Consider the following 13,999-nt stretch of genomic DNA (forward strand, 5'->3'; position numbering starts at 1 on the left):
TGACTATCATTCAAAAGAGAAACAGTTAAAGAAATGTCACATGGATGAAATCAAAGTATGCACAATTGGGACAAGAAGCCTTAAACAAATTGGCGATTCCCCATCCCAATGATGCCAGCTGCTTGGTGCAACTTCTACGCCCTTTGCAGAGGCAGCATCTCTTTGCCTTTGAATCCCACTTGGATGAGGGAGGCAGAAAATGCTTCAGCTGGATTTGCCAATTCTGCATGGCTTCAGCAACCACCTGCCTCCCATCTCCTAGGAAGATTTTGCCCAAAGGAACAGCCTGTCTGTTCCCTCTGACTCATCTCTAGTGCAAGTCAGCAAATGGCAGGCGAGACAGTAGAGACATTGTGGAGCAATGTCAAGGGGGTCGCCATTAGTCTGCATGCAAAGGACTCAGCCAACTTAGGGCTTAAGGTACCTGAATGCCAAAGGTTTCACCAAACAGAGTCAGGAAGGTCTGCAGCACAGGCAGAGTCCTGGGCCCCAAACCTATAGCTTTGCAGGCAGATAACCAGTGCCTGGTGTGTTGCTCCTGGGGCCAGTACAGTCAGACACCTTCATAGGGCTGTGCTGCCTTGTTAGGAGCAAAACCCTTCCAAGATAGTAGTTTTATTTGAAGAGGGATCTCTGGCTTTGGGGAAATTCGAAACCCAACACCTGCTGGCTGGGGCTGAATCCTGCTCCTTGGCCACAGCTCCCTCTTTCCACTTGCAGCCTTTGTCATTTCCCACTCCTCTGAGAGGATCTCTGCCATCCAAGCAAGCCTGGTGCCTACAGCAGAAAATAGCACACCAGACCCTTGTGCTCATGCATTGCCGCTGAGCAATAAAGACCCCCTTTATTCCCTCTCCTGCACACGAAAGAGCCCCTACCCAGCGGGCACTGTCTGCCTCTTAAGACATGGGCAATCTGACAAAAGGAGAGTAGGGGCATCCCAGCCTGGCTGGCCATCTGTGGCTGGCTGCTGTCCAGTGAATGAAGGGGGTGGGGAGGGGCCAGGAAGTGAGAAGCTGCTGAGATGGAGCTGCCCTGTGAGAGAGTTGCAACACCAGATAGGACAATTGATGCCTTGTGCGCATCCACAGGCATATTTGCTCCACTTGTTCTGGCTAACAGTTTCCCTTAGAAACAGTGCTCACTCCTTGCAGACAGATTTAATGTTGGGACAGTGAGATTCTTCCACTTGCAGACTGACCCAACAACCAGCAGGCCCCAAAAAGAGAACCGAGCAAGAACCGTGGTAGAAAGGAGCAGGTGCTTTGTGTCTGCGGGCTGGGAGAAAATTGCTCCCTCTCCAAATATGGTGACGAGGCAGCATCTCCAGCAAGAGTTATCTTGAGTGGATTATCCAGAACATTGGCAGGAGATAGAACAACCAAGTTCTCAATGCTGCAATGCAGAGGAAAACTGCCACATTCTGTTCCAGGGATTGGCGACAATTGAAGGTGGGTCTGGCATTGCAACAGGAGGCCCTGGTTCTTTTAGAGGAGGGATGACACCTCAAATTATCAGCACGTGGAAGCTTTTCAGCTATTAAAACCTCCACTGCCCTGGGAGGACTTACCCTCCGGAGTCTCTAGAGACCAATCTAGGACTTGACACAGAATAAAAGCAAAGACAGTCACTTGTCAAATCTGTCCACCTAGGGAAGTCCACAGCTGCTTCACCTGGGGGCAAGACCCTCACAATGCCCCCCCCCCCAACTTCCACACCATTAAAACTCTCAGCTAACCAAGATTTGTGTACTTACCGGTCCCCCCGCTCTAGTGCTGTAAGTCACTCGGAGACATAAAAGGGCTATTTTTTACTAACTGCAGGAGCTGTGAGCTGCTTTTTTTACTGGATTGACATAGTTCTTGCTAGGGTTCCTTAAAGAGGAAATCCATGTGAGCCACAAGAGCTCCATAGTCAAGCACTAGTCAACTAGTCAACACTAGTCAAGCAGTCAATGCAGAAACCTCTTCATCCATGTACCTTCAACACCCCAAGGTCTGACAGAAGGCAAGCCTTACAACACAAAGCCCTAGAACTGCCCATGATTCTGACCTTTCAGGGCTGCTCCTCCATTAATCAGTGTACCTTACAGTGTTTAGAAACACAACAGCAACACCTGCTGGAAGTAAAAGGAATGCCACCACATGCATGCTGGAGGCCTGTCGGCAGGCAGTGCTACAGTCATGGTGCTCTCCTTAGTACAAAACCAAGGGAGGGGGCTTCTGTTGCTGTTCTTCAAGCTAATCTATTCTGGTCCAGCCACATCATCTGACAGGTACACAATTTGGTGTTACAGGATTCACAGTAACCTCTGCACAACTTCCGTGTGTGTGTGTGTGTGTGTGTGTGAATGGAAACATTCTGGCCATCTCTAAAGCAATTTGTGATGTTTTGGTTGATCCTAACAAATGTATTAGCCTCCTGTCCACTCTTGGCTTTTGGTCTGAAAGACCAGCCAGCAAGACTACCTGTGCTCACTGAGTACAGACTGTCAACAATCCTTCAGCTCAGAGTGCTGGATATTTTAGGTCACTCATTTTAAGCTAAGTGGAGGAAGTGGAAGATAAAGGGCCTCACATGGCAAGCTGGGTGGCAACTCTGCCCACACTTGCATTTTGACAGATGGGGAGTCATGGGGGCACCTCCACTGCTTACCGTAAGTTTGAAACTCAAAAAGGGCAAAGGTCTAGCAGAGGTACTTCTTCGGTGCAACAGGAACCTCTCCCCAGCCTACTTAGAGAAGTGGTGGATAGCCTGTCGTCCTCCAGATGTTCCACAGCTGCAACACCCATCCTCCCTCATTATTGGCCATGCCTACTGAGGCTGATGGAAGTTCAAGAAATTATGGAATTCCCTCCCCACAGAGATGAGCCTGGCACCTTCACTATAGTCTCAGGGAATTATGAAGACACACCTCTTTTGATACCAGAGATGTGTGTTTAGAGGACCCACCCTATTATTGTGACTGTAATTTGCATTAATTGCTTTAATACTGAATTGTCAATTGCCGGAACCCACCCTTGGACCTGGTGAAGCAAGGGGAATAAGTTTAGTAACAAGATCTGTAAGGCTAAGGCTTCTGGAAAGTGCCCCCCCCAGGAGGCCACTTTGCCCAGATTTCCCAGCCCCTTCCTTGGACTGATGCCACCAGCAAGGAAAGGCAGCCAGCCTAGTCCCTTGTCAAATCTCCCTATGCTCAGGCTTTCCGCTTTTGCCTTTCCAAGAGAAGCTTCAGATGCAGCCATTCCCCTGCCCACTTTACAGAAGTCATTAAAAGCACCAAGGCAGAATTTTGTTCTTCAAAGGGGCAAAACATGCTCCCGATTCCCTTCATCAGCTGCGTGCACTGCACTGTGAATGTGCACACCACATCACTGGGAAAGAGGAAGGGATTCTACTGAGGTTCATGCCCAAGAAATTAGATCTGACAGTTCAGAACTTTGGCTACCATCCCTCCTTATCTCCTTGGCACACAAGCAGGAGACACACATTGACATTTGACAATGAAGGGGACAAGGCAGGCCAGGAACAATACCACAGGGAATCAATTCACCTGCAAGGGAGCCTGTGATGCATAAGGCCTCCTTCAGCATGCAGTAACCAAGAACAGCCTTACAAAGAAAATCAAATATTTAATAGCAGCTTCCAGAAGGGGAGGAGTCCACACGTATTTGGAGCATACATGAAAAAAGATATGAACAGCAAAGAAGAAAAACCACTGGCATCCGAGGGGGGCGGGGGACACAAGGATCTCAAAACTGCTCCAACAGAGTTGTCTGTATGCACTCAGGATCAAGCCCCATAACGCAAGTTTGGTCTGGGGTTGATTTTAAAGTGCAAGCTTGATCGTGCATCATCTCGCTCACACAAAACAATGACATGGTTAGTTGTCCTGTGTCCCAGCATTTTAGATACCAACTTTTATTAAATAAAGTTACCCTATGTAAATCAACATTAAATTTTGTTTTTAATTTAAAAAAACAAACTCTTCCACCTCTCTTCACAGTGTCTCTCTCAGTGTGTTTCCCAATGTGACATCATTGCTGCAGGGGGAAAGATGCAGAGAAAGACAGTTATTCAAAAGTTCACATTCATTCAAAGGGTATTCAGATCTCTCTTATTGCAGCAATATCCCTCACCAGCAGGCTCTCTGCTAGTGTGTGCATGTGCATGAGACAAAAGATTTGTCCAAGGCCCCCTGCGAGAACACAGCTGAACTGACACCTGAAATCCAATTTCCCAAGGCTCAACTTTCATAGCATTCCTTCTTTACAACTCACTCCTTAGAGAGACTCAGCTTTAGGCACTAGGTGCAGACCTTTTAAGATCAACTAGTTTATAGGTTTTAACATTGGGACATTTATCTGCTCCACTTTGTTGTGATGCTATATTGCAGCATATGTTGTTTGAATGTATATCAGTTGCTCTGCGAACCTGACAGCTAAGGAGTGGTGTAAGATGCTTACTAAATAATACACTAGATTATGCTGCAAGCAGCCATCTCTAAGTTTCCATGCAGTCCACGCATAAGGCTCTTTTAGCTGACTTCTTCTTGGCATCAGTTGCCCTCACTTCCAGCAGCCATGGGGAACCTCCAGCCCGTGGGCCTAGTTAGGCCCCCAGACACCCGTTTGGTCCATGAGGCCATTTTGACCAAGCCATGTCCATGTTTCCTACAGAGATAGGACTTCAGGGGAGGAGCAGGTAAAGATGTAGCACCAATCAGATGAATTGGAAGCAGCTGCAAAGCTGCATGCAAAGAACTGTGCCCCCCATGGCTTTGCAACTCAGGCGATCATCTGGTTGTTGGGGCTTTCTATGCACATCAACTTCACAAGGTTAGCTGAAAGTTGGCACTTTACAGGCTGTGCCTTTGCCCACGCTATTTGATTTCGAATTGTGTGGGCAAAAGTGGGTCATTTGATGAGTCAGCAGCCAACCTGTCAGACTTGGCTTGAGGAGGGTGAAAGGTAAGGATGCATTCTTGCCCTCCAAATCAAGTGCTCCACTCCAACTGTCTCTGCTCCCACAACTAGCTTAACAAGCGCTTTTTAGAATGCAAACTCCTGCTCCCCCCGATCCTCCAGCAGCTGCTCACCTTGGCCTTGTTCTGGACTGGGATATAAAGCTTGAACTCAGCAGGAAGCTCATCCTCAGAGTAGAGTCTGTCAGAGAAATAAATTCTGCGGATGCGACAGTTTGCGTGGATCTGAAAAGTCAAGCATGTCCAAGAAGGGTGTTTCAGAAGCAGTCATTTCAAAGCAGCCTGACAGCTACCAGCCCCCCCCCCAAACGAATGCTATCCCATTTTGCTATAAACAGAATCAGCTAGGAAGTCATTTTGGTACAGTCTCAGATTTGGGTTTTATGACCGGTAAGAAATTTTATATATAAATACTAACATACATATATACAATGCATTTGTTTCAGAACAACCTCCAAAGAGAGATCAGGCCCAGGGATAAAAGAAAACAGTCAAATCTGCTGATTGACACTTGTGGGTCTAGAATTTCCAGTGTTAACTCTGAATGCTGATCTCCCCCATGTTAACTGAAGACTCCAGCAGTTGCCACCGCTAACTACAGAGAGACTGAAGCAGGGACCCACAATGGCTCTTTCTCCACAACGGCAATCACCCAAATCAGCAACTGAAATGCAAGTGTCACAGCTGTCAGAACGCACAGCTCCTTACCTGGACTCTCAGGGTTTCAATGTAGTTGGTACCATACGCTCGTCGAGTGAAGTCAGAGAGGTTGAATTGGATCTGGTTCCAGCCATCGTCCAGGCGCATAGGCATGGTGCAGATGAAAGGCTTGACACGGGTGGTGCTCTGGTAATTGCTGGCACGGAACCGTCGGCGCACATTTTTATCATCTAACACCTAACACAGAAAGACACACCACTGTTGGGAAGGGGAGGGGGCTGCAGATGTCAAGCCTGCAGTCCCCTAACCTTACTGACAAGAATACTAGGCAGTCTGCCTTCAGCTCCCCTGGAGGGAGGGGCCTGCAGAATAAGCAGTGTCAGGCTAGCCAAGGACCTGACTGAAGTGCTGGAGAGGAACTCTGCCAGTAAGGCTGAACTGAGGGTTGGAGTAACAGATGGATCTCAGAGACTGAGTAGCTCTAAGCAAGTCACCTTTTATACAATAGGAACAACCATCTCATGACTTAGATGGGAAGACCAATGACTTTGCCCACTAATGCTGTCATGTTCTGGACCTGCTGTGTTAGCTCCATGAACTAACCTGTACTTCAAAGGTGAAGTATTTCTTCAGGTTCTTGATTATCATCACCAGAAAGGGTAATTTGATCCCCAGCGTCTTCTTTGGGTCAGCAGGACATGTGATGTATGTGGTACTATGGGGGAGAGAAACAGAATGAGCAAGACTGCACGACTTGCAGGAGAAGCAGGCCTTCTGAGAGCATCTCATCTCCCAGGGCTTCAAAATTCAGGTGCAGGATGCGCATCAGAAGAACCCATTTGTTTGAAATATTTCTACGGGCATTTCAGGATTCTCTAAAAGCTTATATACTAATATTTCGGCCTCCCGATGGAGCAGGATTGGGGAAACTCAGCCCCAGGGACCAAATGTGGCCCTCCAACCTTCTCATCCAATCCTTGGGACTCTTTCCAGGCCACAAACCCTCACTGACCCTGCTCTGCACCCTCAAGAGCCTTTGCCTGTCAGGAATGCATCCTATGCATTATATGATCTGCGACAATACCTCTTCCCTGCCTCAATTGAAAATTGAGAAAAGCTTGTGTAGAAACTCTTAACCTTTGCATGGTTGGAAGATATCCGGCTCTACTAAGAGTCACCTCTGTTGGTATGCCCAGGTTTACCTCTAGCAGTCCCTAGAAATTTACCCACCATGGAATGCAGCTCTCAGGCTGAGAAAGGTTCTCCATCCCAGCAGCTGTAGGGAAAGCTCCTGCCACATGGGAGACTAATCCTTTTTGGCCTGAGGGCCACATGCAGCCAGCCCATTCAAAGCATAACAACAGATAAATTGCCACAATGGGCTCCTCCAGTCCCAGACTGTCGTTACCAAGGATGGGAGCAATGAGCTGTTTCCATAGTCACTATACGCTGGCGTGGTTTTGATGGAGAAATCTCTGTGAGGAAACTGGAGCTGGGAATCAATCGCACAATGCTTTTCAACATTTAATTCTCAATGGGGCATTAGGAAAGCATAGGCAGTGGTTCCTCTTTACCTGACATTGGTCCCTTCAATCTCCAACACCAATGACTGAATATCGTTATCTGTAATTCTTTTGATGTGGCCATTCCGCACCTAGAAGGTGAGAATGAAATAGGACATCACTCAATTAAGCAGATGACTTTCTTGCTTCAAATAGCATCTGAAAGCCCTACCAGGAAGACATACTTCTGAATTAGAAGTGCAGGCTTCATCCTGTTCTCACAATGGCCAACCATATCCCCATGGAAAGCCCGCAAGCAGGACATAAAAACAGCAGAACTCTGTTCATTTGCAGTTCCTAGCAACTGGTGTTATAGTGGAGGCAGTATACAACCACTGCAGCTAGTAGTCACTGCTAGACTAATTCGCCATGAATTCAGCTTAATCCTTTTTTAAAGCTGCCGAAGTCAGGGATCATCACTACATTATGTGGTACAACTCCCACCATCCGTTACCACTGGCCACATTGCCTAGGCCTGACGGAAACTGACATCCAAAACATATGGAGGGCACCTAGTTGGGGAAGTTATGGCCTAGAGAGTAATCTGATTAGGCACTGAGGGAAATAGGCTGCAAAGCTATTTGGTCTGATCCAACAGGGCTCTTTTCAGCCTTAGTAGGAAGGGAAAATGAGGCTTTCTGCTTCCGGTCAATTGGAAATGGGACTACCAGGCATGAAGCACTGCTAGACCACCCTAAGATGTTGGGGCCCCAAGGGACAGTGGAGGGGCTTCCAAAGAAATGGGGCAACAGACGAGGAGGGAACCCCTAGAGGATCCCTTCCCAAACAGGTGCCCTCCAGATTGTTCTCCCATCAGCCCCAACAAAACACAGTAATACGACGCTGGGGCCGACGGGAGTTGTAGTCCAAGAGTCCGCAGGTTCCCCAGACCTGGCTCGGGCTTCCTTCGAGCATGCGAAGCCTGAGGGAGGAAGCGAGGCTGGCTGGCTCCGGGGTTCTCCCTGGAGGTGCCACAAGCCCCGAAGAGAGCTCTTGAAGGCCAACCCTTAAAGGCCAACCCCCGGGCAGCCATGAGGACTAGAAACCCTCTCGCAGAAACGCCCCCCAGGCCAGATAGGCCAGGACCAGCTCCCTCCGCCACCTTCTTGTCCCAGATCTGCAGCGGTTTGCTCCCGATGCTGTAGAGCACGGATAGGAAGCCGCTCTGGAACGTGTTCTTGAACATCCCGCCGCCGCCTCCGCCTCCGCGTCGCGGGTAGGGAGGGCTCGTTCCGCCGGGCGGGTGAGAGGGCGTTGGGCTCCCTCCTCAGCCGCCGCTGCGCGCGTCTCTCGCTCTTCCCAGTGATTCCTATGCGGAAGGACACATGCTTCTTCTCACTGTGCACTTCGTCCCCGCGCGACAGGAAGAGCGCTCCGCCAGCCAGCTAAAGCGAGGCTCAAAGGGCCAACCGGACATCGCGCCGAAGCCACGCCCTCCGTCGTTAAGGGACGGACTACTTTCCGGACGGGACTAGTTGCCGTCCTCTTTCTCGCTCTCTAGGCGCCGTGTGTTGTCGCGCAGCTCGTGCGCGTTGCCTGGGCAACGGGGCGGGACGAGGGAACTACCTCACCGCGTCCGCTTACTCCGTAGATCGGAAAAGTGAAGAGAGGACCATTCAGTAGTTGCTAGTGTAGGTCTGAAACTCCCTTGTCTCTTTTGCTTGTTTGCCTTCCTCCAACTTCCAACTCACTTCCCTTGAGAGCTGACCTCCAAAACAACCTCAGAGAAATTCGTTGCATAACGCAGCTTGTGCAGCAACCCCGCTACCTTCAATAATCCCCTCGTTGAATTCAGTGGGGCATACTTCTGTGTAGGCATACAGAGCTGCACTCTGCCTGCAAAATATGATTTGCTTATTTTAAACTTTTAAGCAGTTCAAAGCTGCCCTCCCTATTTGTTCCCATTCATGACCCTCAGCTGTTGATACCAGCAGGATGCTACCACCTCTGTAACCTGGAGGTCATAGGAAGCCATTATGGGCCAACAGCCTCCCCATGAATTTGCCTTTAAATTGTGATCACTCGCTTGGATAGCTGGAAAAGGAAATTAGAAAAATGCATGCAGAAGGAGCAGACCATCAGTGACCACTAGTCACAATAGCTATATATCACCTACAGGATCACAGCCTCTAGGTACCAGTTTCTGGAGATCAACACTTGGAGAGAGCTTCTATTATTATGGTTATCACTAATTTTTTACCTGCCTTTCACCAACAGGTCCCAGGGAGGGGTAAAGCAATTTGAAATTCAGGATTTAAAACAGTTGAAACACGATTACAGACACCAGAATAGGGTGGATTCTGATAATGTGTCATAGGCCAGGTTGAAGATGTGTGTTTTCAGCATTCCTTAAAAGCTTTATAGTGAAGGTGTCAGATGCAAATCTGTGGGGAGGAAATTCTACAACTTAGGGAACACCACAGAGAATGTCTTCTCTTGGGCTGCTGCCACCCCTGGACCTCCTCAGGAGTGGAACTATGAAGAGGGGCCCTTCTGCCCACCTTAGCACCCGAGATGGTCTCTAGAGAACAAGGAGGCCTTTTTGCTATTTGGGCCTGAGTCATTTAGGGCTTTAAATGCTAACATGAGAATTCCTGTCTTGAATTAAGACAGGAAATGAATTGGCAGCTAATGTAGCTGTTTTAAAATAGGGGTTGAATTCTAAAAGCAACCCCAACCAATAATATGTTTGGACCAGCTGAAGTTTCTGAGTAGTCTTCAAGGGCAGCCCCACATAGAGTGTATTGCAATCATTTAGTATGGAATTTAGAGCATGGAGTGTTTTTTAATACATAAAAAAAAGAAAGCTGGGAGGGTGAAGACACCTCAAAACTGCTCAATGAGGACTGAATGAAAAGTTACTGTTGAATGTGGGGGAGGAACATAAATTGGGGTGGGGAACAGTAGAATGGAATATTGGGAATCCCAAACAGTAATAGTTCACGCTGCCCCACATTTTGTTGTACAGCCACTTGTTTCCTGATTGCACAGAAAACAGCCATGACCCATGCAAAAGAGGGCAGCATCAGCAAGCAAGTGGAAAGGTTCTTAGATGTGTACTTAAACCTTGATTAGGACTGCTACGCAAGGACTGAAACAGAGATATGTTTTTAGAAATGTTAGAACCCAGGGCGGCAATTGGATTTTGGCTGAGGGCACCTTAGCAGCTGTCATGTTCTCACCTGCACCAGTCAAAAGAAGCTTGTAGGCTTACTCTATCTTTAAGGAACTTCCCACACAAATCAGCGTAAACTGCTGTCATCTTCAGATGAAGGGCAGTATAGAAATTTAATTTAAAAAATAAAATAACCATATGATGATGATGTTCTTTTATGTTTCTGTACTGACATGTCAAGCCATAAAGCTATTTTACTTACCGTCCACCATTATGTGTAAACAAACATTTTAGTTCAGTGTATCTGAAGAAGTGTGCATGCACACGAAAGCTTACACCAAGAACAAACTTAGTTGGTCTCTAAGGTGCTACTGGACAATTTTTTATTTTTTAATGTATTTCGACTGTGTCAGACCAACATGGCTAGCTACCTGATTTTAGTTATAGTGACATTTGTAGCTCTGGCCAAGCATTTTTAAATTTGTAGTGACATACAGCAAAAACCACAGGGTCACCACAATAAGGATCACAAAAGTTGTATCTCAGTAAACACAAGTAGAGTGGTACCTCGGGTTACATACGCTTCAGGTTACATACACTTCAGGTTACAGACTCCGCTAACCCAGAAATAGTACCTCGGGTTAAGAACTTTGCTTCAGGATGCGAACAGAAATCGTGCTCCAGCGGTGCGGCGGCCCCATTAGCTAAAGTGGTGCTTCAGGTTAAGAACAGTTTCAGGTTAAGAACGGACCTCCAGAACGAATTAAGTTCTTAACCTGAGGTACTACTGTACTATATTTAATTTATTTGTGTGGAAAGACACACAAGCAGATCCATTAACAGGAGTGTCTGGACAACAGAGAGGGTGAAATGCTATCTGTATTAAAGGAGACAGTAATGCACTCTTTACTGGGGGGAAATAGTATCCAGTTGGATCTCCCCCCACCCCCATTTAAATAATTGCCTTCAAGTTAAAAACAAGGCACTGCAGCATATGTTCCAGACCGCAGAAGCAACTTAGTATTCCAGTATCGGGTTGAGTTCTAGTACTGAGCAAGAAGAGCGCCTTCACAATAAGGCTATTCCAACCATTCACAACCAGGGGAAGCAGCCCTCCAAAACTGTTCTCTCCCCTATGGTCCAGGCACTGCTTTACCCTCTAGGCTTCCTCTTGGCATTCTTTGTTGCTAGAGATAGCCAATGGCTCCCGGAATGCTCAGACATGAATTTGTGAGAGGCAAATTACATACTCTGGGAGACTGATCATGGCTGATCGTTTTTGTGTGTGTGTGTGTGTGTGTGTGTGTGTGTGTGTGTGTGTGTGCGCGCTTGTTGTGGGGAAACAGAGAAATGGGAATAGTAAAGTGTCCAGCATGTGGCATTGGCAGAGGGAGCATTCTGCTCTTCCCTTTTTGTGATCAAGGACTGCTTCCCTGCTTTCCAGGTGCCCTATATTCTTCCAACCAACCCATCCAGGGAAGGAAAGCAGCCTCTTGCACAGCAGCAGCAGCAGCACCACCACCACCGCTGCATGCAATGTACAGCTCTTTGGGGGTCCTCTCCACTTTAATCTGCACAAACTCCCCAAACAGGTCAGCCATGGATTGCCAGGCATCATGCATAGATCAGCCATAAGATGTCAAGGGAAGCAAAGGAAAGAGGCTACATTTAAAAAAAAAAAAAAAGACTGATTGATGCCAAGACCCTCAGGAGCAAACTTGTGAAGCAGTTTCTGATTTTCAGGGATAGTGACTATGAGCAGGACGACATCTCTCCCTCTTTCTTCTTTCACTTATTTTTTGATCACCTGCTTTGGAAATCAACCATGAGAGTATCTGAATCCCATGAATCATTTTACATATTGATTGGTTTGTTGCAGCGGTCAGCAAACTTTTTCAGCAGGGGGCCGGTCCATTGTCCCTCAGACTTGTGGGGGGCTGGACTATATTGGGTGGGGGGGGGGAATGAACGAATTCCTATGCCTCACAAATAACTCAGAGATGCATTTTAAATAAAAGCATACATTATACTCATGTAAAAACACCAGGCAGGCCCCACAAATAACCCAGAGATGCATTTTTAAATAAAAGGACACATTCTACTCATGTAAAAACACGCTGATTCCCGGACTATCCGTGGGCTGGATTTAGATGGCGATTGGGTCGGATCCAGCCCCTGGGCCTTAGTTTGCCTACCCATGCATTAGGGGTTGGGGAAGGGACCAGGGAGGGATTCTAGGGAGAATGGGCCTTGACTCTAAATGATTATTGCATAGGAGGAATTCATAGGAAACTTCATTGCTCTTTCTCAACTTTTACTTAATAAAAATTTTGTCTGTCTAGTGGCAGGTCCTGTGGACCTATACAAGGAGACATTCCCCCACCGCCCCTTATGGTATTTGTCCTGTTCCAAAGCAGAGGCCTCACTGCATGCCTTCTTCCATCTGTACGACTCTCCATACATTTACTTTTAAAACTTTTATTCAATAATATATAATTATCTTAATATAGAACTGTCCATCATGCCACAAGCCCACCCTCCTCCCCCAGCCCGCAAAACAGGAGCCAGGTGGTCAGAACACCATACACTGGGCTGGGTTCAGGGAAGTCACCTGAGCCAACAGCGGTTTCGCATACCCTTCACATTTCCCATGCTTTCTTGGTCAGGAAGAGGTCAACAGGAAGTCAAAGACAGAAGTTAAGGTTTGTGTTTTTATATGCTGTTCGATCCCATCAGCTGCTGCCACTGCCGCAGTCCTTGCTCCCGTAACCTGCCACTCGGATGACGACATCTGGAAGCTGCACACCACCATCTCTGTACACAAGCAGATTAAAACGTTTGATTTGGTTCTTGTTCTGCTTATGGAAAATTGGGAGAACAGCACCAGACAGACCTAGGGAAGAGACGGGAAGCAAGCATCAAACACAAAGCTGGAGCTTGGAGGCACTGCGTAGCCAGAATGGTTAGCACAAGGAACAAGAGCCAGAGGCAACTGTTTACATTTATGGCCAAAGGCCTGTTGGGTCAAACACCGCTGCATTCCAACGGCAGGCTTCAACACTGTGGAGCCAACCTGCCTTGACAGGAGTTCCCAGTCTGAGAAGCAACTATGCCTCTCCAAGAACTGTGCCAAGGCACTGACATGGTATAGTCATGAGCCTGAATATGAGATGACTTTTATTATTACTTATTAAATTTGTATACCACCCTTCATCTGTAGATCTCCGGGCAGTTCACAGCATAAAAATACAAGATAAACATACAAAACACGTAATAGAACAAGGACAAAATAAACCACTAACAACCCCACCCCACGCCCTTGAGGAACAGCAAGCAAAAGAAAGGAAAATGTCAGAGGAAAATAAATGTTCAGATTAGAATTCCACCACTGCATCCATGATAGAAAGCACCTCCACCATCTTTGTTTCTGAAGATTAGTCCACCTAGACGGAAGGCTATGAAGCGAAGAAGACTTCTCTTTCACATAAATCCCTTCCCCCAGCACAGAGCATGCCTCAATGCATCTCTCCTTCAGCTGGATTTTCCATTCCCACTTACTTGTTACATCCTCCAGCCACAGGCTGAAGACAAGGCTTTATATGCTCAGATTCTGCCAAAGACAAGCAGATATGAAAGACACAGCATTCAGTTGCTTGGAACTCTAACCTGGGAGAGCTC

At 47.3% G+C, this 13,999-nt stretch overlaps 2 protein-coding genes across 3 annotated transcripts in view; both read right to left on the reverse strand.

Annotated features, from left to right (window-relative positions):
* Positions 1-3,612: 3,612 nt before the first annotated feature.
* CFAP20 (cilia and flagella associated protein 20) lies at positions 3,613-8,663 on the reverse strand. The gene is made up of 6 exons (XM_079987845.1): positions 8,309-8,663; positions 7,219-7,298; positions 6,248-6,359; positions 5,693-5,881; positions 5,099-5,209; positions 3,613-4,043 (listed from the first exon to the last, which is right to left on the reverse strand). The coding sequence occupies exons 1-6, from the start codon at positions 8,390-8,392 to the stop codon at positions 4,038-4,040; spliced, it is 582 nt and encodes a 193-aa protein (XP_079843971.1). The 5' UTR covers positions 8,393-8,663; the 3' UTR covers positions 3,613-4,037.
* A 4,120-nt stretch (positions 8,664-12,783) lies between these two features.
* CSNK2A2 (casein kinase 2 alpha 2) overlaps positions 12,784-13,999 on the reverse strand; it is a 28,927-nt gene continuing 27,711 nt past the window's right edge. For both annotated transcript variants that reach the window (XM_079988464.1, XM_079988463.1), the window contains one exon: positions 12,784-13,214. The gene's annotated coding sequence lies outside the window, so the exon portion shown is untranslated. The remainder of the gene's footprint in view (positions 13,215-13,999) is intronic.

The sequence above is a fragment of the Podarcis cretensis genome, assembly GCF_951804945.1.
Source record: "Podarcis cretensis genome assembly, chromosome: 8".
Lineage (NCBI taxonomy): Eukaryota > Metazoa > Chordata > Lepidosauria > Squamata > Lacertidae > Podarcis > Podarcis cretensis.